Source organism: Petromyzon marinus, chromosome 60 (assembly GCF_048934315.1).
Source record: "Petromyzon marinus isolate PM22_M1 ecotype Great Lakes invasive population chromosome 60, UKy_Petmar_22M1.pri1.0, whole genome shotgun sequence".
Classification (NCBI taxonomy): domain Eukaryota; kingdom Metazoa; phylum Chordata; class Hyperoartia; order Petromyzontiformes; family Petromyzontidae; genus Petromyzon; species Petromyzon marinus.
The window spans coordinates 2,331,879-2,352,217 of record NC_133726.1 but is presented as its reverse complement, the minus strand read 5'-3'; the positions used below and the strand labels follow the sequence as shown (position 1 = coordinate 2,352,217).

At 48.6% G+C, this 20,339-nt stretch overlaps 1 protein-coding gene across 1 annotated transcript in view; it reads left to right on the top strand.

The window, feature by feature from the left end:
- Positions 1–20,339, top strand: part of MMS22L (MMS22 like, DNA repair protein) — a 126,843-nt gene that overhangs the window by 83,428 nt on the left and 23,076 nt on the right. Inside the window, exons 23-25 of the mRNA XM_032976713.2 lie at positions 6,905–7,137; positions 8,215–8,390; positions 9,360–9,456. Coding sequence (XP_032832604.2) covers positions 6,905–7,137; positions 8,215–8,390; positions 9,360–9,456 — 506 coding nt within the window. The remainder of the gene's footprint in view (positions 1–6,904; positions 7,138–8,214; positions 8,391–9,359; positions 9,457–20,339) is intronic.

Genomic DNA, 20,339 nt, shown 5'->3' with positions numbered 1-20,339 from the left:
CATTTCATATCCACCGTGATGATGATGAGAGAGAGAGACACGAAAACTCCAAATATACAGCCAGCGTCAGGTTCGAGGTCGAACCCACGACCTCCTATATACCATGCGAGGGAGTTAACATCTCCTAGCCACCATGGCGCCCTACCACTCGACAGAGGGCTCCCTCTGGAGGAGCTCGCACATAAGTCTTTAGTGGGCCGTCTGTGAAAAAGAACTTCGTAGCTTATCAGATTATCCCATTTTGATGTTGTTGCGCCAGCTGTTGAATGACATGACGACAATTATATATATTGAGATGACGATGCTAATGCTGCTGCTATTAGTGATGATGGAAGGCCCCTTCCGCCAGCAGTGGCGTGCGCGAGGAATTCCAGGAAGTTTAGTCCCTCGAGCAGTTAAAATTCAGCAACAAAACAAGCTATGGATGAGAGTTTTCGTATTTTTTAAGTGGTATAAATAATGAGACAGCAATTAATTGTGACGCACTACGGGGTGACGAGTGCATTGGTGTAAGGATTTTTTTAGAAAAGGATTATTAAACAGTGGTTGCACTTATTCGCAACGCTACTATTTGGGATAAATACATTCTGTAATTGGTCTATTCGTTTAAATTACACGTTTCATCCTCAGCTTGTTTTAGGGAATTGTAATTTCAGATGCTAAACTTTAATTATTATTTGTTCTTATCGTTGATAATGAACACTCGCTTGTAAAAAAGTATTTACTTTTCTCATGAATATTTTGGTAAGAAGCAAAGGCGTTTGCTTCTGAGCTCTCTACAAAGTGATTAAACTTCTGGTGCATGTACGTATACGTGTAGCGGTTAGCGCGCTGCGCTACGAACCCGGCGACCCAAATTCGATTCCCGCTCATAGCCAACAACACCAGTGACGATTATGTGAACCGGTCCTGGGCCTCCCCCTAGGTCGACTCAGCCTCAAATGTGTCCCGGGTGCGGTGTGTAGCAAACATCGCCACTGGGGAGACATAAGGCGGCCCAGCGTGGTGTTGGCCACGCGGTCCCTCGTGTGCCGTGCCGGCCTTCACAGGCGCTACTCGCTAACAGCACTTGCCTCAACAGTCTGTTAAGGCTGCACGGGGGGATCCATTGTCCTTGTCTTGCATATGTATTGTGCGCATAAGTGTGGGAAGCGGTAGTGCAGCGGGTAGTGCGTTGCGCTACGAACCCGGCGATCCGAGTTCGATTCCCGCTCGTGGCCACCGACACCAGTGGCAGCGATGATCTGAATTGGTCCTGGGCCTATCCTAGGTAGACTCGGCTTCAAATTAATACCGGGGTGCTGAGTGAAAAGTTTGTTTTTTGTCATTCCCCCGCACCTCCGCTTAATTAGCACGGTTGGCTACGTACAATGCGAAAGAAGTTAAACATACATGAATACATACATAAACACACCATCACTTGGGGAGAGGAACGATGTTGTGTGCCTTGCCGGGCTTAATAGGTGCTCCCTAACGGGGTGGCATGGTTTCAAGATGTTAACTGCCTCACCTGGTATGCAAGAAGTCGTTGGTTCGATCCCAACCCTGATGCCTGCTGTATATTTGAAGTTTGCCTGTCTCTCTCATCATCATCATCATCACGGTGGCTAGGAGATGTTAACTTCCTCGCCTGGGTTACAGGAGGTCCTACATGTCTCTCTCTCCCCGTGGCCACGTGGATTGTTCTCCGGGCCCTCCGTTTTTTCCCTCCACATTTAGAATCAACGTCACGCGTTTAGAGTATTTGGCTGCTGTAAATGTCCACGTGACGGTAAGCCACTCCATTGAGCTATCGCTCGTGATGGCCAGGTCCAAGGCTGGATTATGGACCGGGCCAGTGGTGCCAGTGCCCCGGGGCCTCGGACTGCCAGGGGGCCTCCAAGCCTCAGGTCGCGCGCGGTGCGTGACCCAAGACTTCCGAAGGAAGTTGAACGGCAGGGCCCTCGGTGCGCACAATTCAAGCTGACCACTAGGCCCCCTTTGTGCTTATAGCGTAAGCTGACCACTACTGCCGCCCAGACCCCGCGGCGCTTACAATGTGATGGCCCCCGGGCCCCTTGGTGTTTAGAATGTAAGCTCACCACTAGGGCCCCCCAGGCCCCTCAGCGCTTACAATGTGAGGGCCCCCAGAGGCCCCTTGGCGTTTAAAGAGTGAGCTCACCACTCGGGCCTCTAGGCCCATAGGGCTGAAAGCGTGATCTGACCACTAGGGCCCCCGGGCCTGCAGCGCTTACAATGTGAGGCCCCTTGGTGCTTAAAGCGTGGGCTGACCACTAGGGCCCCCGGGCCCCGCAGCGCTTACAATGTGAGGCCCCTCGGTGCTTAAAGCATGGGCTGAACACTAGGGCCCCCGGGGCCCGCAGCGCTTACAATGTGAGGCCCCTCGGTGCTTAAAGCATGGGCTGACTACTTGGGCCCCCGGGCCCGCAGCGCTTACAATGTGAGGCCCCTCCGCGCTTAAAGCATGGGCTGACCACTAGGGCCCCCGGGCCCCTGGGTGCTCACAGCGTGAGTTGACCACTAGGGCCCCCAGGCCCCTGGGTGCACACATCGAGCGTAAATACCTGGGGCCCCTTGGTACACGCAGTGCATGCTGAAAACGAGAGCCTCTCGGAGAGTGCAGTGCTTCTGTACAACTGAGCCACTGGTTGGCACGCTACAATACGCTGTGACAAGATACAATATTCACCAACAAGTCAGTTCATGCTGCATGACAGTTTGAAGGGCGGCATATTATGGCAAGCCGTCAGTTATTTGAGTTACCGTAACTAGCTATCCCTTTATTTTAGCTAGCTGCCCATTTTCCCGAGCTAGCTGCCCATATGATTCAGCTTGTTAACATAAATTAGTTAGCTAGCTGCCCTTACAACCAAATTAGCTGCATTAAAAAGCCAGCTAGTGAGACCGAGGGCTCGTCGGTTGTTGAGAGCTTAGTTAGCCGTTGACATCAATTATTAAAATACACCACGGTTTTGTGAAACATTAAAAAAAATGCCAAAAGATATTTTTTCATACACCGACGCATATATAAGAGACCCAATCCATACTTAAAGATTAAGGAAAACCCCAATAATTTTTTCCATAGACCATCTGTTTTTAGATACACGGAAGTAGATAATGCGATGGGGTGTAGCCTACGTGCAAGTAATGTCACTGACTTATCAGAAACCTTTGTTGGTTGTTCAGCCAATGAAAAAAAAGTTATCTTTTGAATTTCATACAACAATTCTCTCTGTGTCACGCAGGTATAGAAGACATTACTTGGTAGGAAAATCCACAGACAGATGCCTGTTTTCTTGCTTGGTGTACACCACAGTAATATGTTCAGAGACTTTTTCATCTTATTCTAAAACAACAGCCTGTTTAAAGGCTATTTCAACAAAGGGCTATTTTCTTACAGCCTTTTTAAAGGGTTATTTTATTTTTTGTGCTTTTCTATTTTTTTCTTTTATCTACTCAAAGCTGCCTTTAAGTACAAGTAGACTATAAAATACTACCACTTGATTGTGTTTTCCAACAACAGTATTTGACAGGTGTTGACATTATTAATATATATTAAATTCAATGATTATTGAATAAGTATTGAGATGCGATATAAATATATTCATATAAAAGCATACTTATTCTGAAATATGAACCACAAACGTTGTGGAGCTTCCAAAAGAAAAGCCAAAAAAGAAAAGGAGGCAAGAGAGGAAGTTTTGCTTCAAAGTGTTCCACTCATTGCCAACTTCTTTCAAAAACCCTCTGATAGTAATAATGATGACAGCAGCACTATTGTCAGCTGTGAGGAAGGAACTAGCACGAGTTCAGTTTCCACAAATGTTGTCACTCCCCCAGAGCCATCCTTTGAAGGTGAACCCTCAACAGCTCATGGTATACAAGATCCATAATTTCCACCTCAGGAGCAGTTGGGCAGTTCACAAGAATAAAATCAGCAACCAAGCCATTCCTGGTGCTATGAGGTCACTGACCCTGCATTATGGCAAAGCACTTCCAGTGACATTGTTAAGTCAGTGCTTATTGAAAGAGGAGTAGTCCCCTTCCAAAACAGCAGTGAAAAATACCCAGCTTCAGTCCGAGATAGAGCGCTTGGTGGAAAGACGAGAAGTTTCAACGATGAACTTCTGAACTGTATATTGCCAAATGGGCAGAAGGTTTCTCGACAGTGGCTACTGTACTCACCCTCAACAGGTTGTGTGTAACTGTTCTGCATGCAAACTGTTCTCCGGCAAGCTCGGTGGCTTTAGTCAGGGGTTTAGCGACTGTAAGCACTCTGAAAGAATAGGGGAACACGAAAAGAGTGCAGAACACAGATCACGCGTGCTTGCCTTGCACCAGCGGACAAAGGGCAGTGCTATAGATGCAGATCTCGTGCAGCAACTTGATGGGGAACTTAAATACTAGAGGGACATTTTGAAACGAGTTGTAGCAGTGATCAAGTTCTTGAAAGAGGACTTGCGTTTAGGGGAGATGATGAAGGGTTTGGGTGAACCCATAACGTTAGTTTCCTTGGCATCCTAGAATTGCTATCACAGTTTTTGACCCATTCTTAGCTGAACATATGAAAAAGTTTGGCGGAAAAAGGAAGAGTCACGGTGTCCTATTTGTCATCGACAAAATGTGAAGAACTCATTGAGCTAATGGGTCAGAAAACTCACCAAACAATAGATGAGATTCGGGATGCCAAATATACACTTATATAAGCGCACAACTTTATCTGTGATGAACGCTGCACTTTCCATCGTCTTTATGCAGGGGGCGCTGCAAAACTACGCGCCCCCTGCATGAACGACGGAGGCGCAGGGACAAGACGTTCGATTACGTTGGAATCGATCTGCAGAAGGCGGTCTTCTCGCACGGCCAGCAGCTCTATGTCGCCTTATCTCGATCCCGCAATCCCATAAAGGTGAAAGTCCGCATCGAACCGAACCCCCAGCAAGGCCATTTACTTAACGACGAGAGAAAATTCACACGAGATGTCCTTTTCAATGAAGTCTTCCAGATGTAAAATGGTACAAGCTTTTAATGAAGAAAAACAATTATCTAATTCAAAACATAATACAATTCAAAGACGTTTCATTTTAACACTTCAAAACGGAGCATCGGGTGCTTGCGTGAATGCGTCGTTCGTGTGCAATTTTTTTCGTGACTTTCCTGTCCGAAGGCCGTAAATGGTTCTGAGGGGGCGCCAGAGGCGCCTCCCAAACATCCCCTAGTGTTTCAATAATTGTTAACTCCACCCCAGACCTGTCACAGGTGGACCAATTGACGTTCATATTCCAGTTTGTTAACAGCAGCGGGAATGTGGTGGAGCGATTCCTGGGCTTTGAGCCCATTGAGAGCCACACCGGTAAAAGTTTAGCAGACTGTGTGACTGTGATGGTGGAGGGCCTTGGGTTGGACCTCTCAAATTGTAGAGGTCAGTCACGTGACAATGCAAGCAACATGTCAGAAAAATACAATGAGCTACAGGCCCGTCTGAAGCAAAAAAAACCCTCTGATAGAGTGTGTGCCTTGCGCAGCGCATTCACTTAACTTAGTTGGTGTTAACATCTTAGACGGCAGTGGCCGAGAAGCTGACGAGTTTTTTTTACATGTTGCAGTCACTGTACACATTTTGCTCTTCATCCACACACAGATGGGGGAAAGTCTTTTGGAAGACAGATGTCAGACTGACATTAAAATCGTTGTCCAGTACTCGGTGGAGTGCTCGGGCAGAGTCAACCAAGGCACTGTGGAGAAATTACACCCACATTCGAGAGGCCTTGGGTGGTATGTGCAATGATGGTAATGAGAAAAGAGAAACTCGAATTGAGGCCGCTGGACTATGTGCAGAATTGGACACCTTAGAGAGATGGTGTTCATGGCACATTTCTGGGACGTCACACTTGACCCGTTCCACGCTAAAAGCATGCACCTACAGAAAAGTGACATTGACATCTCTGTAGCAGCACAGATTTTGTCTCCGTTGAGGGATTTTGTGGCGTGACAGTGAGATCAGTTTGAGGCTTTTAAAAAGGCAGCCTTAAATGTGAGAGGTTCTCTCTCAGTCATATAAGCACGATCTTCAGTGAAAGAGGAAACATAAAACATTTTCAGACGAGAGCTCAGAGCTAGGTGTGACACTTGAGGGGAGGGAGAAGTTCAAAAGAGAAACATTTAATGTGGTCATTGATAAGCTAGTGGCATGCCTTGAACATCGCTTGGATGCTTACAATCGTTTGACCAGTCTCTTTGGAGTTCTGTTTATGTCAGATCAGGTGTCTAAGAGTGATGTCATAGTGGAAAAGGTAAATGCACTCTCCACTGCATATCAATCAGACCTGGACATGAACTTTGCCAATTAACTCATCCAATTCAAGTATTCATGCCTGACTCTGAGGGTGAGAAGTGCCCAACTACATTGCTTGAGACGTTGCAGGCAACTTAATCTGCAGTCAGCGTTCCCCAATGTTTTTGTGGCACTTCGGCTTTTTCTAACTTTGCCAGTGACAAACTGCCAGGGTGAGCGGACATTTGCCCCTTTTAGGCAGAATAAAAAAAATAGCTGTGGAGTAGCATGTTGCCAAATGCGTCTCAGCTCATTGTCACTTATGTCAATAGTGTCAGACCTTGGCAGACAGCGAGATTTTGACGGTCTAGTGGTTGATTTTGCGAGGAAGAAGGCAAGAAAGACACCAATGTAGGAAAGCGGGGCGGGGGGCCGGGAGGGCCTCCAAAAGACACGTGACCAGGGGCCTCACGGGACCATGATCCGGCCCTGGCCAGGTCACGTCTGAAAACGAGCTGTATAGCTAACTGGGCCTTACCTTGTAAAATACAAGTTTCCTTTCCTTTAGCACTTGTCCCCAAAGGCCTGTGTAGGTGACACGGAGGATCCTTTGTCTTTTGTGTCCGACAGGGAATGTCACGCATCTTCTCTCAGCTTCCCTTCCTGCCGAAGATCCTCTCCACTGTGGTGCGGCTGTGGTTCCACCGCCTGGGCCCCCCCTCGCTGTGCCCCCCACCGGGCCCCCCAAGGCCCCAACCAAACCCCCAAAACTCCCCCTTCCTCGCAGCGCTCGCCCCCTCCTTTCGCTCGCCCGTGGAGACGCAGGTCGCAGCCTTCCGGAAGCACCTGGTGGTGAGCGTTAGGTGAGTGTTTTGCGTGTGGGTGAGTGAGCGAGTGTGTGAGTGGGTGGGTGTGCTCACTAAACAGTACTTGCCCCAAACAGTCTATTCAGGTTATACGGGGGGGGGGGGATCTTTGTCTTTGTATGTCGGGAGCTTCGAACCCGGCGGCCCGAGTTCGATTCCCGCTCACGGCAATTATCTGAGCCATTCCTGGTCCTCCCCTTGGTCGACTCAGCCTCAAATGAGTACCTGGTGCGATGTGTAAGCATCGCCACGAAGGAGACAAAGGCGGTCGGGCGTGGTGCTGGCTACCCACCCCGTCGTGTGCCGTGCCGGCCTTCATAGGTTCCACTCGCTAACAGCACTTGTCCCAACAGTCTGTCCAAGCTACATGGGGGACCACCGTCATGTGTTCCTTGGTTTATCCCTCCACATTTCGAATCAACATTTCGCGTTTAAATTATTTGGCCGCTGTAAATTTCCACATGATAAGCCAAATTCGTTGAGCTATCATTTGTGGCCAGGTCGCTTCTGAAAAATAAGCTAATTAGCTCAGTGGGCTTTGCCTGGTAAAGTAAAATAGAGTTTACTTAGTTGATATTCTTGGTTCTTTCGGTAAAGTCACGTAGAAGGGAAATAATAAAAATAAAACAGTAAAATTATCACGACGTTTCCATTGCAACACAAGCAATCCATCATCAGGTGTGAAAAACCACAGCAGGAAAATGTTCTTCTACGTGACTTTACCGAAAGAACCCAGGACATGAATCCCTGCAGTCACGAAAGCTTTAAATCGTAATTTATTTAGCTTGTTGGTGATTTGCATACCTTTCCTACACTTCGCACTCCTATTGTGGGTTTTGTATTGTGTTTGTTGTTGTAGCGTTCCCCACGCTGTGCCCTGACTGGACGTCTTTCACAAAGAGCTCTTATAGCTCGTGCGTACGTACTTACGTTGAACTTCATCCACATTGGCACGTAACAAACCGCGCTAAATGGAGGTGCTATCAGCGACAAACTCTCACCGGCATTCCTCCTGCTCCTCCTCCAGCATCAATAAGTGAACGTCCCTCATCCTGACGACGCTGCCGTTCGCAGGGACCACCACCTGCAGTTCCGCGCGGGTTCTCCCCCTCCGCCGCGCCTGGCGCACACGCTCTGCTTCCTGCGCGACGTCTTCCAGCGGAGCCGCGACGCCTCCTGCAGCGCCGCCGACGTCCCCTCACTCCTCCCCTCGGCTCTCCGAGCCCTCGTTCACGTCCACGAACCTGCCGGTGCATGCTGGGATACGGCCCGCTACCGCCGCTAACCCGCCCACCCCACCCCGTGTCCGTTGTCTCGGCCGTGCCTCTCTGTTCCCGCGTGCTTCTGGTCACCCGTCTCGGCATTCGCGAGATGAGTGCCTGTTGAGCCTTCCTCGTCTCTGTGCGTGTCTCATTCTTGTGTTGTTCAGGTCTTTCTGTCCGTACCGTCTGTGTATCGCTGTTTCATCCACGCGTCTCTGTTGTCCATATCTCTGTCTCACCTGTGTTTGTCTTGCCTATCTGTCGCTCTGTCAATCTGCGTGTCCGTTGTCGGTGTCTCTTATACAGTAGTACTTAATTCGTTGCAAGACCGTGTTCGAACACCGATTTGTACGAACACCGAATCAATTTTCCCCATGAGAATGAATGGAAATCGCATTAATTGGCTCCCCACCCAAGGATGCTTCTATTATGGGCCATTTTTACACAAAGTTTACAATATTAAAATACAGTACAGTGCATAAAAGCATAAAAAAGAAACACAGTTATAATTAATAGAATAAATGAACATTGAACTTCACTTTGACCTGTAGTAAGGAGAGTGGATGGCTTGAGTGGAAGGTGGTGAGGAAAAAAAGTTAACAGAACGATGTTTTTGGCGGGTCTGCACTGGGCGAGAGCTACGCGTGAACTGGGTTGTTCGCCTTTGTCTCGGTCGCCATGGCTACGCGTCTCGTTCGCCATGGCTACGCGTCTCGGTCGCCATGGCTACGCGTCTCGGCCCACGCAGCTTCTTTCAAGTTGTTCGACCTCCGAATTTTCGTTCAATGTCCGGGGCAAAAAATGGTGGAAAGTTTTGTTCGATCACCGAATTGTTCGAGTTCCGGGGCGTCCGATCTGCGAGGTTCTACTGTGTATGTCTCGGTCTCATCGCTGTGTATGTGTGTGTCTCCCTCTGTCCCTCTCTGTGTCTCTCTCTCTGTTGTCCACGTGTCTCAGTGCGGTCCCTGGCGTCCGAGCTGCTCTCTGCGATGATGGAGACGGTCCAGTCCCACTTGGACATCGTCCCCGTCTCTTCCCTCCTCCCTCCCCTCAGGTACCAGCCCCCCCCCCCCCCCCCCCCCCACCCTCACAGACACACAACAACAACAACCGCCATTCGCCACTAAGTGGCGGTGACGTCACCACGACGCTTGTGCCAGGCTATGTGCACCCTGAGGCCACGTGAAGTGTCGAACGCCCGCTGGCAGGAGGTCACGGGGCAGACCCAGGTGCCACGGGTCGACTGACACACACACACACACGCACGAACCTAAATCATCATCAGAATCTTTCTTTATCCTGGAGGAATCCGATGAGCTTCGAAGCTCTTTTTCACAGATGTCCACTATGACCACGGGGGGCAGCGAGTGACAGCGGCGACAAGTAGGCGCTCACTAACTCCGCTCTGAAGCCCCGTGGCCGTGACATCTGGAGGGAGTGGCCGATCTCATCAGATTTCAAACAGCTAAGCAGGGTTGAAACATGGACAGTCGCTTTGGATGGGCAAACCACCACATCGTGCATAACAGGCTGCTGCTGCTTCTTACGGGCAGGAGAAGGTTGAGTGCCACAAAATCTCATTGCTGTGCAGAAGCCAAGCCGGTATCAAGGGTGAGAGGGACATAGAGTCGTGTAAATGTAACAAGGTGAGAGGGACATAGAGCCGTGGAAATGTGTCAAGGTGAGAGGGGTATAGAGTCGTGGGAATGTGTCAAGGTGAGAGGGACATAGAGTCGTGTAAATGTAACAAGGTGAGAGGGACGTAGAGCCGTGGAAATGTGTCAAGGTGAGAGGGACATAGAGTCGTGGAAATGTGTCAAGGTGAGAGGGACATAGAGTCGTGGAAATGTGTCAAGGTGAGAGGGACATAGAGTCGTGGAAATGTGTCAAGGTGAGAGGGACATAGAGTCGTGGAAATGTGTCAAGGTGAGAGGGACGTAGAGTCGTGTAAATGTGTCAAGGTGAGAGGGACGTAGAGTCGTGGAAATGTGTCAAGGTGAGAGGGGTATTGAGTTGTGGAAATGTGTCAAGGTGAGAGGGGTATAGAGTCGTGTAAATGTGTCAAGGTGAGAGGGACGTAGAGTCGTGTAAATGTGTCAAGGTGAGAGGGACGTAGAGTCGTGGAAATGTGTCAAGGTGAGAGGGACATAGAGTCGTGTAAATGTGTCAAGGTGAGAGGGACATAGAGTCGTGGAAATGTGTTAAGGTGAGAGGGGTATAGAGTCGTGGGAATGTGTCAAGGTGAGAGGGAAATAGAGCCGTGGAAATGTGTCAAGGTGAGAGGGACATAGAGTCGTGTAAATGTAACAAGGTGAGAGGGACATAGCCGTGGAAATGTGTCAAGGTGAGAGGGACATAGAGTCGTGGAAATGTGTCAAGGTGAGAGGGACATAGAGTCGTGGAAATGTGTCAAGGTGAGAGGGACACAGAGTCGTGGAAATGTGTCAAGGTGAGAGGGACATAGAGCCGTGGAAATGTGTCAAGGTGAGAGGGACATAGAGCCGTGGAAATGTGTCAAGGTGAGAGGGACACAGAGTCGTGGAAATGTGTCAAGGTGAGAGGGACATAGAGTCGTGGAAATGCGTCAAGGTGAGAGGGACACAGAGTCGTGGAAATGTGTCAAGGTGAGAGGGACATAGAGTCGTGGAAATGTGTCAAGGTGAGAGGGACACAGAGTCGTGGAAATGTGTCAAGGTGAGAGGGACATAGAGCCGTGGAAATGTGTCAAGGTGAGAGGGACACAGAGTCGTGGAAATGTGTCAAGGTGAGAGGGACATAGAGTCGTGGAAATGCGTCAAGGTGAGAGGGATATACAGTGAGGGAAAAAAGTATTTGATCCCTGCTGATTTTGTACGTTTGCCCACTGACAAAGAAATGATCAGTCTATAATTTTAATGGTAGGTTTATTTGAACAGTGAGAGACAGAATAACAACAACAAAATCCAGAAAAACGCATGTCAAAAATGTTATAAATTGATTTGCATTTTAATGAAGGAAATAAGTATTTGACCCCTCTGCAAAACATGACTTAGTACTTGGTGGCAAAACCCTTGTTGGCAATCACAGAGGTCAGACGTTTCTTGTAGTTGGCCACCAGGTTTGCACACATCTCAGGAGGGATTTTGTCCCACTCCTCTTTGCAGATCTTCTCCAAGTCTTTAAGGTTTCGAGGGTGACGTTTGGCAACTCGAACCTTTAGCTCCCTCCACAGATTTTCTATGGGATTAAGGTCTGGAGACTGGCTAGGCCACTCCAAGACCTTAATGTGCTTCTTCTTGAGCCACTCCTTTGTTGCCTTGGCTGTGTGTTTTGGGTCATGGTCATGCTGGAATACCCATCCACGACCCATTTTCAATGCCCTGGCTGAGGGAAGGAGGTTCTCACCCAAGATTTGACGATGGCACCGTCCATCGTCCCTATGATGCGGTGAAGTTGTCCTGTCCCCTTAGCAGAAAAACACCCCCAAAGCATAATGTTTCCACCTCCATGTTTGACGGTGAGGATGGTGTTCTTGGGGTCATAGGCAGCATTCCTCCTCCTCCAAACACGGCAAGTTGAGTTGATGCTAAAGAGCTCCATTTTGGTCTCATCTGACCACAACACTTTCACTCAGTTGTCCTTTAAATCATTCAGATGTTCATTGGCAAACTTCAGACGGGCATGTATATGTGCTTTCTTGAGCAGGGGGACCTTGCGGGCGCTGCAGGATTTCAGTCCTTCACGGCGTAGTGTGTTACAAATTGTTTTCTTGGTGACTGAGATTAGGAGCACTCCCTTTAAGAGTGTGCTCCTAATCTCAGCTCGTTACCTGTATAAAAGACACCTGGGAGCCAGAAATCTTTCTGATTGAGAGGGGGTCAAATACTTATTTCCCTCATTAAAATGCAAATCAATTTATAACATTTTTGACATGCGTTTTTCTGGATTTTCTTGTTGTTATTATGTCTTTCACTGTTCAAATAAACCTACCATTAAAATGATAGACTGATCATTTCTTCGTCAGTGGGCAAACGTACAAAATCAGCAGGGGATCAAATACTTTTTTCCCTCACTGTAGAGTTGTGTGACTGTGTCAAGGTGGGAGGGAGTCGTGTGATAGTGTCAAGGTGAGAGGGATGTAGAGTTGTGTGAATGTGTCAAGGTGAGAGGGACAAGTGTCAAGGTGAGTGGGATAGAGTTGTGTGAATGTGTCAAGGTGAGAGGGACAAGTGTCAAAGTGAGAGGGATGTATAGTCGTGTGAATGTGTAAATTCGAAGTTCTCTGAACCACGTGTACCTCTTTCTGCCTCTCGGTGTAATTTTCTCCATCTTTATTAATAACAATAATTACTATATTATTATTCGTAAACAATCATTCATAAGTATTAATGGGCAATTATTATTCATCATTATTTATTATTGTTTTTGATGCGTCGGCCATCATGGCGCCGTCCCTCGTAGCTGTGACCTATCCCAGGCCCGCGTATTTGCCGGGCTGAATGTACTGCCCGGCTAAAACATCTAATGAATATTAAACGCTCCAACTTCATTCCGAGATTTTTTTAATAATGGGGAGGGTGTGGGTGGGTGGGGTGGGGTGGGGTCGGTGGGAGGGGGGCGGGCGAGCAACAAAAAAAGACGAAGTTGCCGCGTGAATATTCAACGGCGGTATTTTTCATTTTTTCGGCTGTTGTTGTTGCAAGAACGCCACAAACAAAAATGAATCTCGTTAGTTTTAATGGAAATTAAAAGCACTGGTGCCCTGGGCTATCGTGGCGTTCAGATTTAACATAATCTATGAAATTGCCTAGCGAGTTTTATTTTATTCATATTTTTTTCGCTGCAAAAAGTTGCGGGAGCGTAGCTTGGGGGCGATTTGGATGCTCCTGCTCAAGAGTTGGGTCGCTGCTCGAAATGAGCATAGCGGAGGATCGGCGATGATTATTAGCATATTTGGTATGGTTGGGGAGTGTTTAATGTAGACTGCGTGGTGTGGTGTGGTGTGCAGTTGTCTGCGTTTGTAGTTGGGTGTGGTTGTGGTGTGTGCGCGTGTGTGTTTATGCGGGAGCTGGAGTGTAGCGGTGAGTGCCCTGCGCTACGGACCTGGTGACCCGAGTCCGATTCCCGCTCACTCAAACTAAAAACTTTTTTTTTTATTTTTCCGGGTAAGGCCCACTGAGCTACTATATGTAGCTGTTTTGTCAGAAGCGACCTGGCCATCACGAACGATAGCTCACACGAAATGGCTTCTCATCGCGTGGGAATTTACATCAGCGGACAAATACTCCAAACGCGTGTTTCTAAACGTGGAGGGAAAAACCGGAGGGCTCGTAGAAAAATCCACGCAACCACGGGGAGAACATGCAAATAACAGTGGCGAATATTTGAACTGGTCCTGGGCCCTCCCCTAGGTCCACTCAGCCTCAAATGAGTACCTGGTGCAGTGTATAAACATCGCCACTAGGGAGACAAAGGTGGCCGGGCATGGTGCTGTCCACACACTCTCTCGTGTGCCGTGCCGGCCTTTGTAGGTGTTACTCGCGAACAGCACTTGCCCCTACAGTCTGTTAAGGACATCGGTGAGTCTTTGGCTTTGTGTGTGTGGGAGGGGATTTGGGTGGAGTGGTGGCGCAGTGGTTAGCACACCCGCCTACGAACATGCCGATGGCCCGGGTTTAATTCTCACTCACAATAACGGTGGCAAATATTTGAACCGGTCCTGGGCCTGCCCTTGGGTTGCCTCAGCTTTACATGAGTAAATGAGCACCTGGTACGGGGGAGGCAAAGGTTGGCTAACTCATGGTCCTGGCCACCCACCCCCTCAGGGTAGGTGCAGTTAGCGAGCAATCTATTAAGCCCGTCAAAGCCCGTGTGGTGTGGGCGGTGTGGGCCAGCGACTTTCCCGGTTGCCCTTTGTCTCGCCAGATTCTCAATTAAGGGCTGAGTCAATCAGTTGGGAGGGGTCCCACGACCGAATTAGGTGATCACTGTCCATTGATGTTGGCTGTGGGGCCGGGAGATGAACTCAGGTTTTCCGGGTTCGTAGTGCAGCACGCTAACCACCGTGCCGCCACTACGCCACACACACACAGTAAAAAACACTCACACGTTCACTCACTCATTCGCATATAAACTCACTGAGTACAAGCCCTTACATATTTGACATTCGACTCATAAGCCACAGTTATTCAAGGACAATTATCAATTTTAAAAAAAATGCATTAAAATTCCAAACGTAATGTTTTACCAATATAGCGTTATTTAAGGCTGAGTCGACCTAGGGGAGGGCACAGTACAGCTTGACTTGCCTTGTGGCACTGATGTGCTTTTTTCATGCAGGTCGCCCGTTCGTAGCGCAGTGCGCTAACCACTCTATCACTAGTCCTCGCGCCTGCACACACGCACACACATATTAGCACTTACAAACAACCTGGCACACATGTAGATATACGCACACGTGCATAAATAATTACACACGCACTCGCGCAAACACGCACTTGCACACACACTTTCAAAAGACAAAGATCTCCCGTATAGCCTTAACAGATTGTTGGGGAAAGTGCTGTTAGCGAGCCCCTATGAAGGCCAGCACGGCACACCAGGGGGTGGGTGGCCAGCACCATGCCCAGCCGCCTTTGTCTGTATAGTGGCGGTGTTTACACACGACACCAGGTACTCAAGTGAGGCTGAGTCGACCTCGGGGAGGCCCAGGACTGGTTCAAATAACCATCACAGGTGTTGGCCATGAGTGGGAATCGAACTCGGATCACCGGGTTCATGGCGCAATACGCTAACCGCAACACTACTGCTAACCGCTGCACATGCACACACACACACACGCGCACCCACTCACTTGCACGCACACACACACACAGCCACCAGCAGCCCTGGCTTCATGAATATTCATGTCGGCTTGTGTATGGTCAAGTAACTGCACTCCGTAATGAGTGGGAAAGCGGGTAAGAGCTGGGGGAGAAATGTTACCATGGTACAAATTAGCCGTGTGCATGGCTGTGTGTGTGCACGTTTTTATACATGTGTATGAGTGTGCGCGAGCATGTGTAGGTTTCTGTTTAGCTATGTATGTGTGCATGCGAGTGAGTGCATTCGTATGATACTCTGTGTGTGAGGAGCGGGAGTGTAGCGGTTAGCGTGCTCACGCTACATACCCGCCGATCCGAGTTCAATTCCCGCTCACGGCCAACGCCGGTGACCATTATCTGAACCGGTCCTGGGCCTCCACTAGGCCAACTCAGCCTCAAATGAGTACCTGGTGTGGTGTGTAAATATCGCCGCTAGGGAGACAAAGGTGGCCGGGCGTGGTTCTGGCCACCCACACCCATGCGTGCCGTGTCGGCCTTCATAGGTGCTCGCCAACAGCACTTGCCCCAACAGTCTGTTCAGGCTATACGGGGGATCGATGTCTTTTGTCTGTTTGTGTGCTTCTATATATGTGTGCACGAGATGTGTGTGCATTTCTGTGTATGTCAGTGTGTGTTTGTGTGTGCATGTGATTGCGTGCGTATGTATTTCGTTGTGTAAGTACGTGTGTGCGACCGCATGCGTACTTTTGTGCATCTGTGTGCGTATATGTGTAAGTGGGTGTGTGTGTGCGTGTTATTCTCTGTATGCAAGCGTGTTTTTCTCTCTGTCTCTCTCCGTATCTCTCAATTTCACTATTTTATCCGTGTCTGTCCTTGCTATCCCATTTCATTGCCCATCTCCCGCTCATCCCATCTCCGCTCCCTCGCTGCACATTTTCAATTAAAAATCACAAACAAATGCAATTACATTTTTAGCCTCAAACCCAACCTGAAATTCGTCCAAAAACTCGCAACTACATCGGCAGCATAAACATGATATGCAAAATAAATGAATGCCAACAAATAAATAGGATTGCTGTATTTTTTTTTTACCCCAAGTATACGTGTGTTTTGAGGCCAGGTTTCAGGATCTGTGTCTTGAGACCAGGTTTCAGGATCTGTGTCTTGAGACCAGGTTTCAAGATATGTATCATGGGTTTAGACCGGGTTTCAGGATCTTGTCTTGAGTTTAGACTAGGTTTCAGGATCTGTGTCTGGAGTTTAGACCGGGTTTCAGGATCTGTGTCTTGAGTTTAGACTGGGTTTCAGGATCTGTGTCTTGAGTTTAGACCAGGTTTCAGGATCTGTGTCTTGAGTTTAGACCGGGTTTCAGGATCTGTGTCTTGAGTTTAGACCGGGTTTCAGGATCTTTGTCTTGAGTTTAGACTGGGTTTCAGGATCTGTGTCTTGAGTTTAGACCGGGTTTCAAGATCTTTGTCTTGAGTTTAGACCGGGTTTCAAGATCTTTGTCTTGAGTTTAGACCGGGTTTCAAGATCTTTGTCTTGAGTTTAGACCGGGTTTCAAGATCTTTGTCTTGAGTTTAGACCAGGTTTCAGGATCTGTGTCTTGAGTTTAGACCGGGTTTCAGGATCTTTGTCTTGAGTTTAGACCGGGTTTCAGGATCTGTGTCTTGAGTTTAGACCAGGTTTCAGGATCTGTGTCTTGAGTTTAGACCAGGTTTCAGGATCTTTGTCTTGAGTTTAGACCGGGTTTCAGGATCTTTGTCTTGAGTTTAGACCGGGTTTCAGGATCTGTGTCTGGAGTTTAGACCGGGTTTCAGGATCTGTGTCTTGAGTTTAGACTGGGTTTCAGGATCTGTGTCTTGAGTTTAGACCAGGTTTCAGGATCTGTGTCTTGAGTTTAGACCGGGTTTCAGGATCTGTGTCTTGAGTTTAGACCGGGTTTCAGGATCTTTGTCTTGAGTTTAGACCGGGTTTCAGGATCTGTGTCTTGAGTTTAGACCGGGTTTCAAGATCTTTGTCTTGAGTTTAGACCGGGTTTCAAGATCTTTGTCTTGAGTTTAGACCGGGTTTCAAGATCTTTGTCTTGAGTTTAGACCGGGTTTCAAGATCTTTGTCTTGAGTTTAGACCAGGTTTCAGGATCTGTGTCTTGAGTTTAGACCGGGTTTCAGGATCTTTGTCTTGAGTTTAGACCGGGTTTCAGGATCTGTGTCTTGAGTTTAGACCAGGTTTCAGGATCTGTGTCTTGAGTTTAGACCAGGTTTCAGGATCTTTGTCTTGAGTTTAGACCGGGTTTCAGGATCTTTGTCTTGAGTTTAGACCGGGTTTCAGGATCTGTGTCTTGAGTTTAGACCAGGTTTCAGGATCTGTGTCTTGAGTTTAGACCGAGTTTCAAGATCTTTGTCTTGAGTTTAGACCGGGTTTCAAGATCTTTGTCTTGAGTTTAGACCGGGTTTCAAGATCTTTGTCTTGAGTTTAAACCGGGTTTCAAGATCTTTGTCTTGAGTTTAGACCAGGTTTCAGGATCTGTGTCTTGAGTTTAGACCGGGTTTCAGGATCTTTGTCTTGAGTTTAGACCGGGTTTCAGGATCTGTGTCTTGAGTTTAGACCGGGTTTCAAGATCTTTGTCTTGAGTTTAGACCGGGTTTCAAGATCTTTGTCTTGAGTTTAGACTGGGTTTCAAGATCTTTGTCTTGAGTTTAGACCGGGTTTCAGGATCTGTGTCTTGAGTTTAGACCAGGTTTTAAGATCTGTGTCTTGAGTTTAGACCGGGTTTCAGGATCTGTGTCTTGAGTTAAGATCGGATTTCAAGATCTGTGTCTTGAGTTTAGACCTGGTTTCAGGATCTGTGTCTTGAGTTTAGAACGGGTTTCAGGATCTCTGTCTTGAGTTTAGACCCGGTTTCAGGATCTGTGTCTTTAGTTTAGACTGGTTTTTATAGGTTTAGTGTCTTTAGACTGGCTCTCAGGGTCCGTGTCTTGAGACCAGACATCACGACCGGTGTCTTGATTTGAGACTGCTTCAATGCTCTGCTCAGAGTTGTTTCCCCCTCCCGTGTGCGAGTCCGGTGGTGGAAATTCCACATTCCTGTGGCCGGGGAGCCAGCGTCTTCTGACTAACGATTCTTTGTACTCCGAGAACCCAATGTACTTCAGTGAGACCAAGAAACAAGAGTTTTAGAGCATTTGTCTGCTATAAATTTCCACGTCACGAGTTTTTTTTTTTCCCTCCGTGTATCAGTCATCCCGTGTGTTGGTGATTTAGCCATGTTAAAGTAAACCATAGGGGAGTGGTGGTGCAGCAGTTAGCGCGCCGCGCTATTGACCCGGAAAAACCTGGCTGGGATTCCTGGCCACGGCTGACGTCCGTGGTGAGTGACACCAGAAGCAGCGCTGGGCCACCTCCAACTCTTCTCCAAAGTCGCGCTCACCGGCATGGTGAAGTATGATGAAACGACAACCCGTGGCCTACGCAGCAGGGGTGAAGAGTCCCTTCATCCAGCAGTGGATTGACCTCCGTTTTTCCCCCTCCACATTTAGAATCGACATCACGCATTCAGAGCATTTGGCTGCTGTAAATTTCCGCCCGGCGATGAGCCACCAACTTTTCGTTTCGCTGTCGTTGGCGATGGCCGGGTTCGCTTTTGACAAAACAAAAAAAAATTCCCACGTAGCCTGGTGGGTGCCTTACACCTGGCAGGAAAATAACAATCGGTTCAACATCATTTTAGTTCGACCACGAAGCCGTTAGTCGATCTCCACCGCATTTCGTTTTTTTTGCCTTGGGCGCACGGTATCCGCGAAGTCGCAAGCGCCGTGACACGCGCGTCGACACGGTTTAATCCTAGGCGGCTGTACTTTTGAAGGCCCCATGATCTTAGCCACGCCGGCCTCAGTGTCTCCGACACAGCCCATTATGTGCGAACCCGCCCCTACCCCTACACCATGGACTTGCCCTTCGTTTCCCCCCGCCCGCCGATCAACCGATCGCTCCTTTCTTCTTCGTCGACCGACTCTGACGAAATGTCGAGTGCGTTGTCCTTTTACTTTTTAGCGGCGGTTCATGCCGCCCACCCCCCACCCCCCTCCCCTTCCCCAGTGGTCACCTGTCGTCGCGGGGTGTCGTCACGGGCGCAAGCGGGGCTTGTTGTGCGCTTCCGACCGAGAAGGTTGCGTGTGATTTTGCTCGCAAAACACCGTCGGGGGTCGGCAGAAAATGTTTTTGGCCATCGCCTCGTTCCATTCAACAGGTGTCTGCGGCGTCTCAAGTTATACCCGCCGCCGTAAAAGTTGCTCACGATCGACCGCGCCCGAAAAGATTGGCGGCGATTTGTAGCCAAGTGTCGTGGCTTTTCGCACAGTGCCACACTGGGGGGCTCGTGTTACAATTTTTGCCGCGGAAATAACTCGCAAGTGAGAGAAGTAGTTTCGGTTTTTTTTCCATGTGCTGGTTGCGCTTGGGGTTAGGTTGTGTTTAGGTGGCAGATAAAGCCGGCTGCTTTAATTTTCAAACCGAATTTCACGTTTTATTAAATCTCCTTGGGCTTGAATTCGCGCCTCGCGATGACATTTAAATATTTTCACGGAAGTTTTTTTTGTCATTAATAATATTTTAATTTTCAATCTCGGGATTAGCGTTCGCGGGCCCAAGGGCCCCGACGGTCGAATGCGGCGGCCCGCTTTTTTAATTCGCGGCGCGAACCGCCTGACCTCAGTCCATCAGATTAAAACCCTTCGATCCGGACTTGAGCGATATTTCCATTGGATTCGTAAACAACAAGTCACCCACTTTAAACAAAATCCTCCGCCGTGCTTCTTTGGGCCAAACGGCAAAACGGCGCGCGTCCGTGTGTCTTTTATCTCCCCCCCCCCCCCCCCGCCATTTCGCCCCCCACTGTTTGCGCGCTTATTGTTTATTTATTTTCCAATAATATAATTTTTTTGTCGCTACACAAATTGATGGATGCACATCGCTGGTTTCCAGTAATTGTCAAACAAGGCGTATGATCGCATGCGACAAGCTGACAGCAAACATTACCTTCCAAGTGTGCACGGGTTGATACCTGCCCCTTTCGTGTCGGGCGGCTAGACGGGGGTGGTGGCGGGGGATGGGGTGCGTCCCGTGACCAGCGCG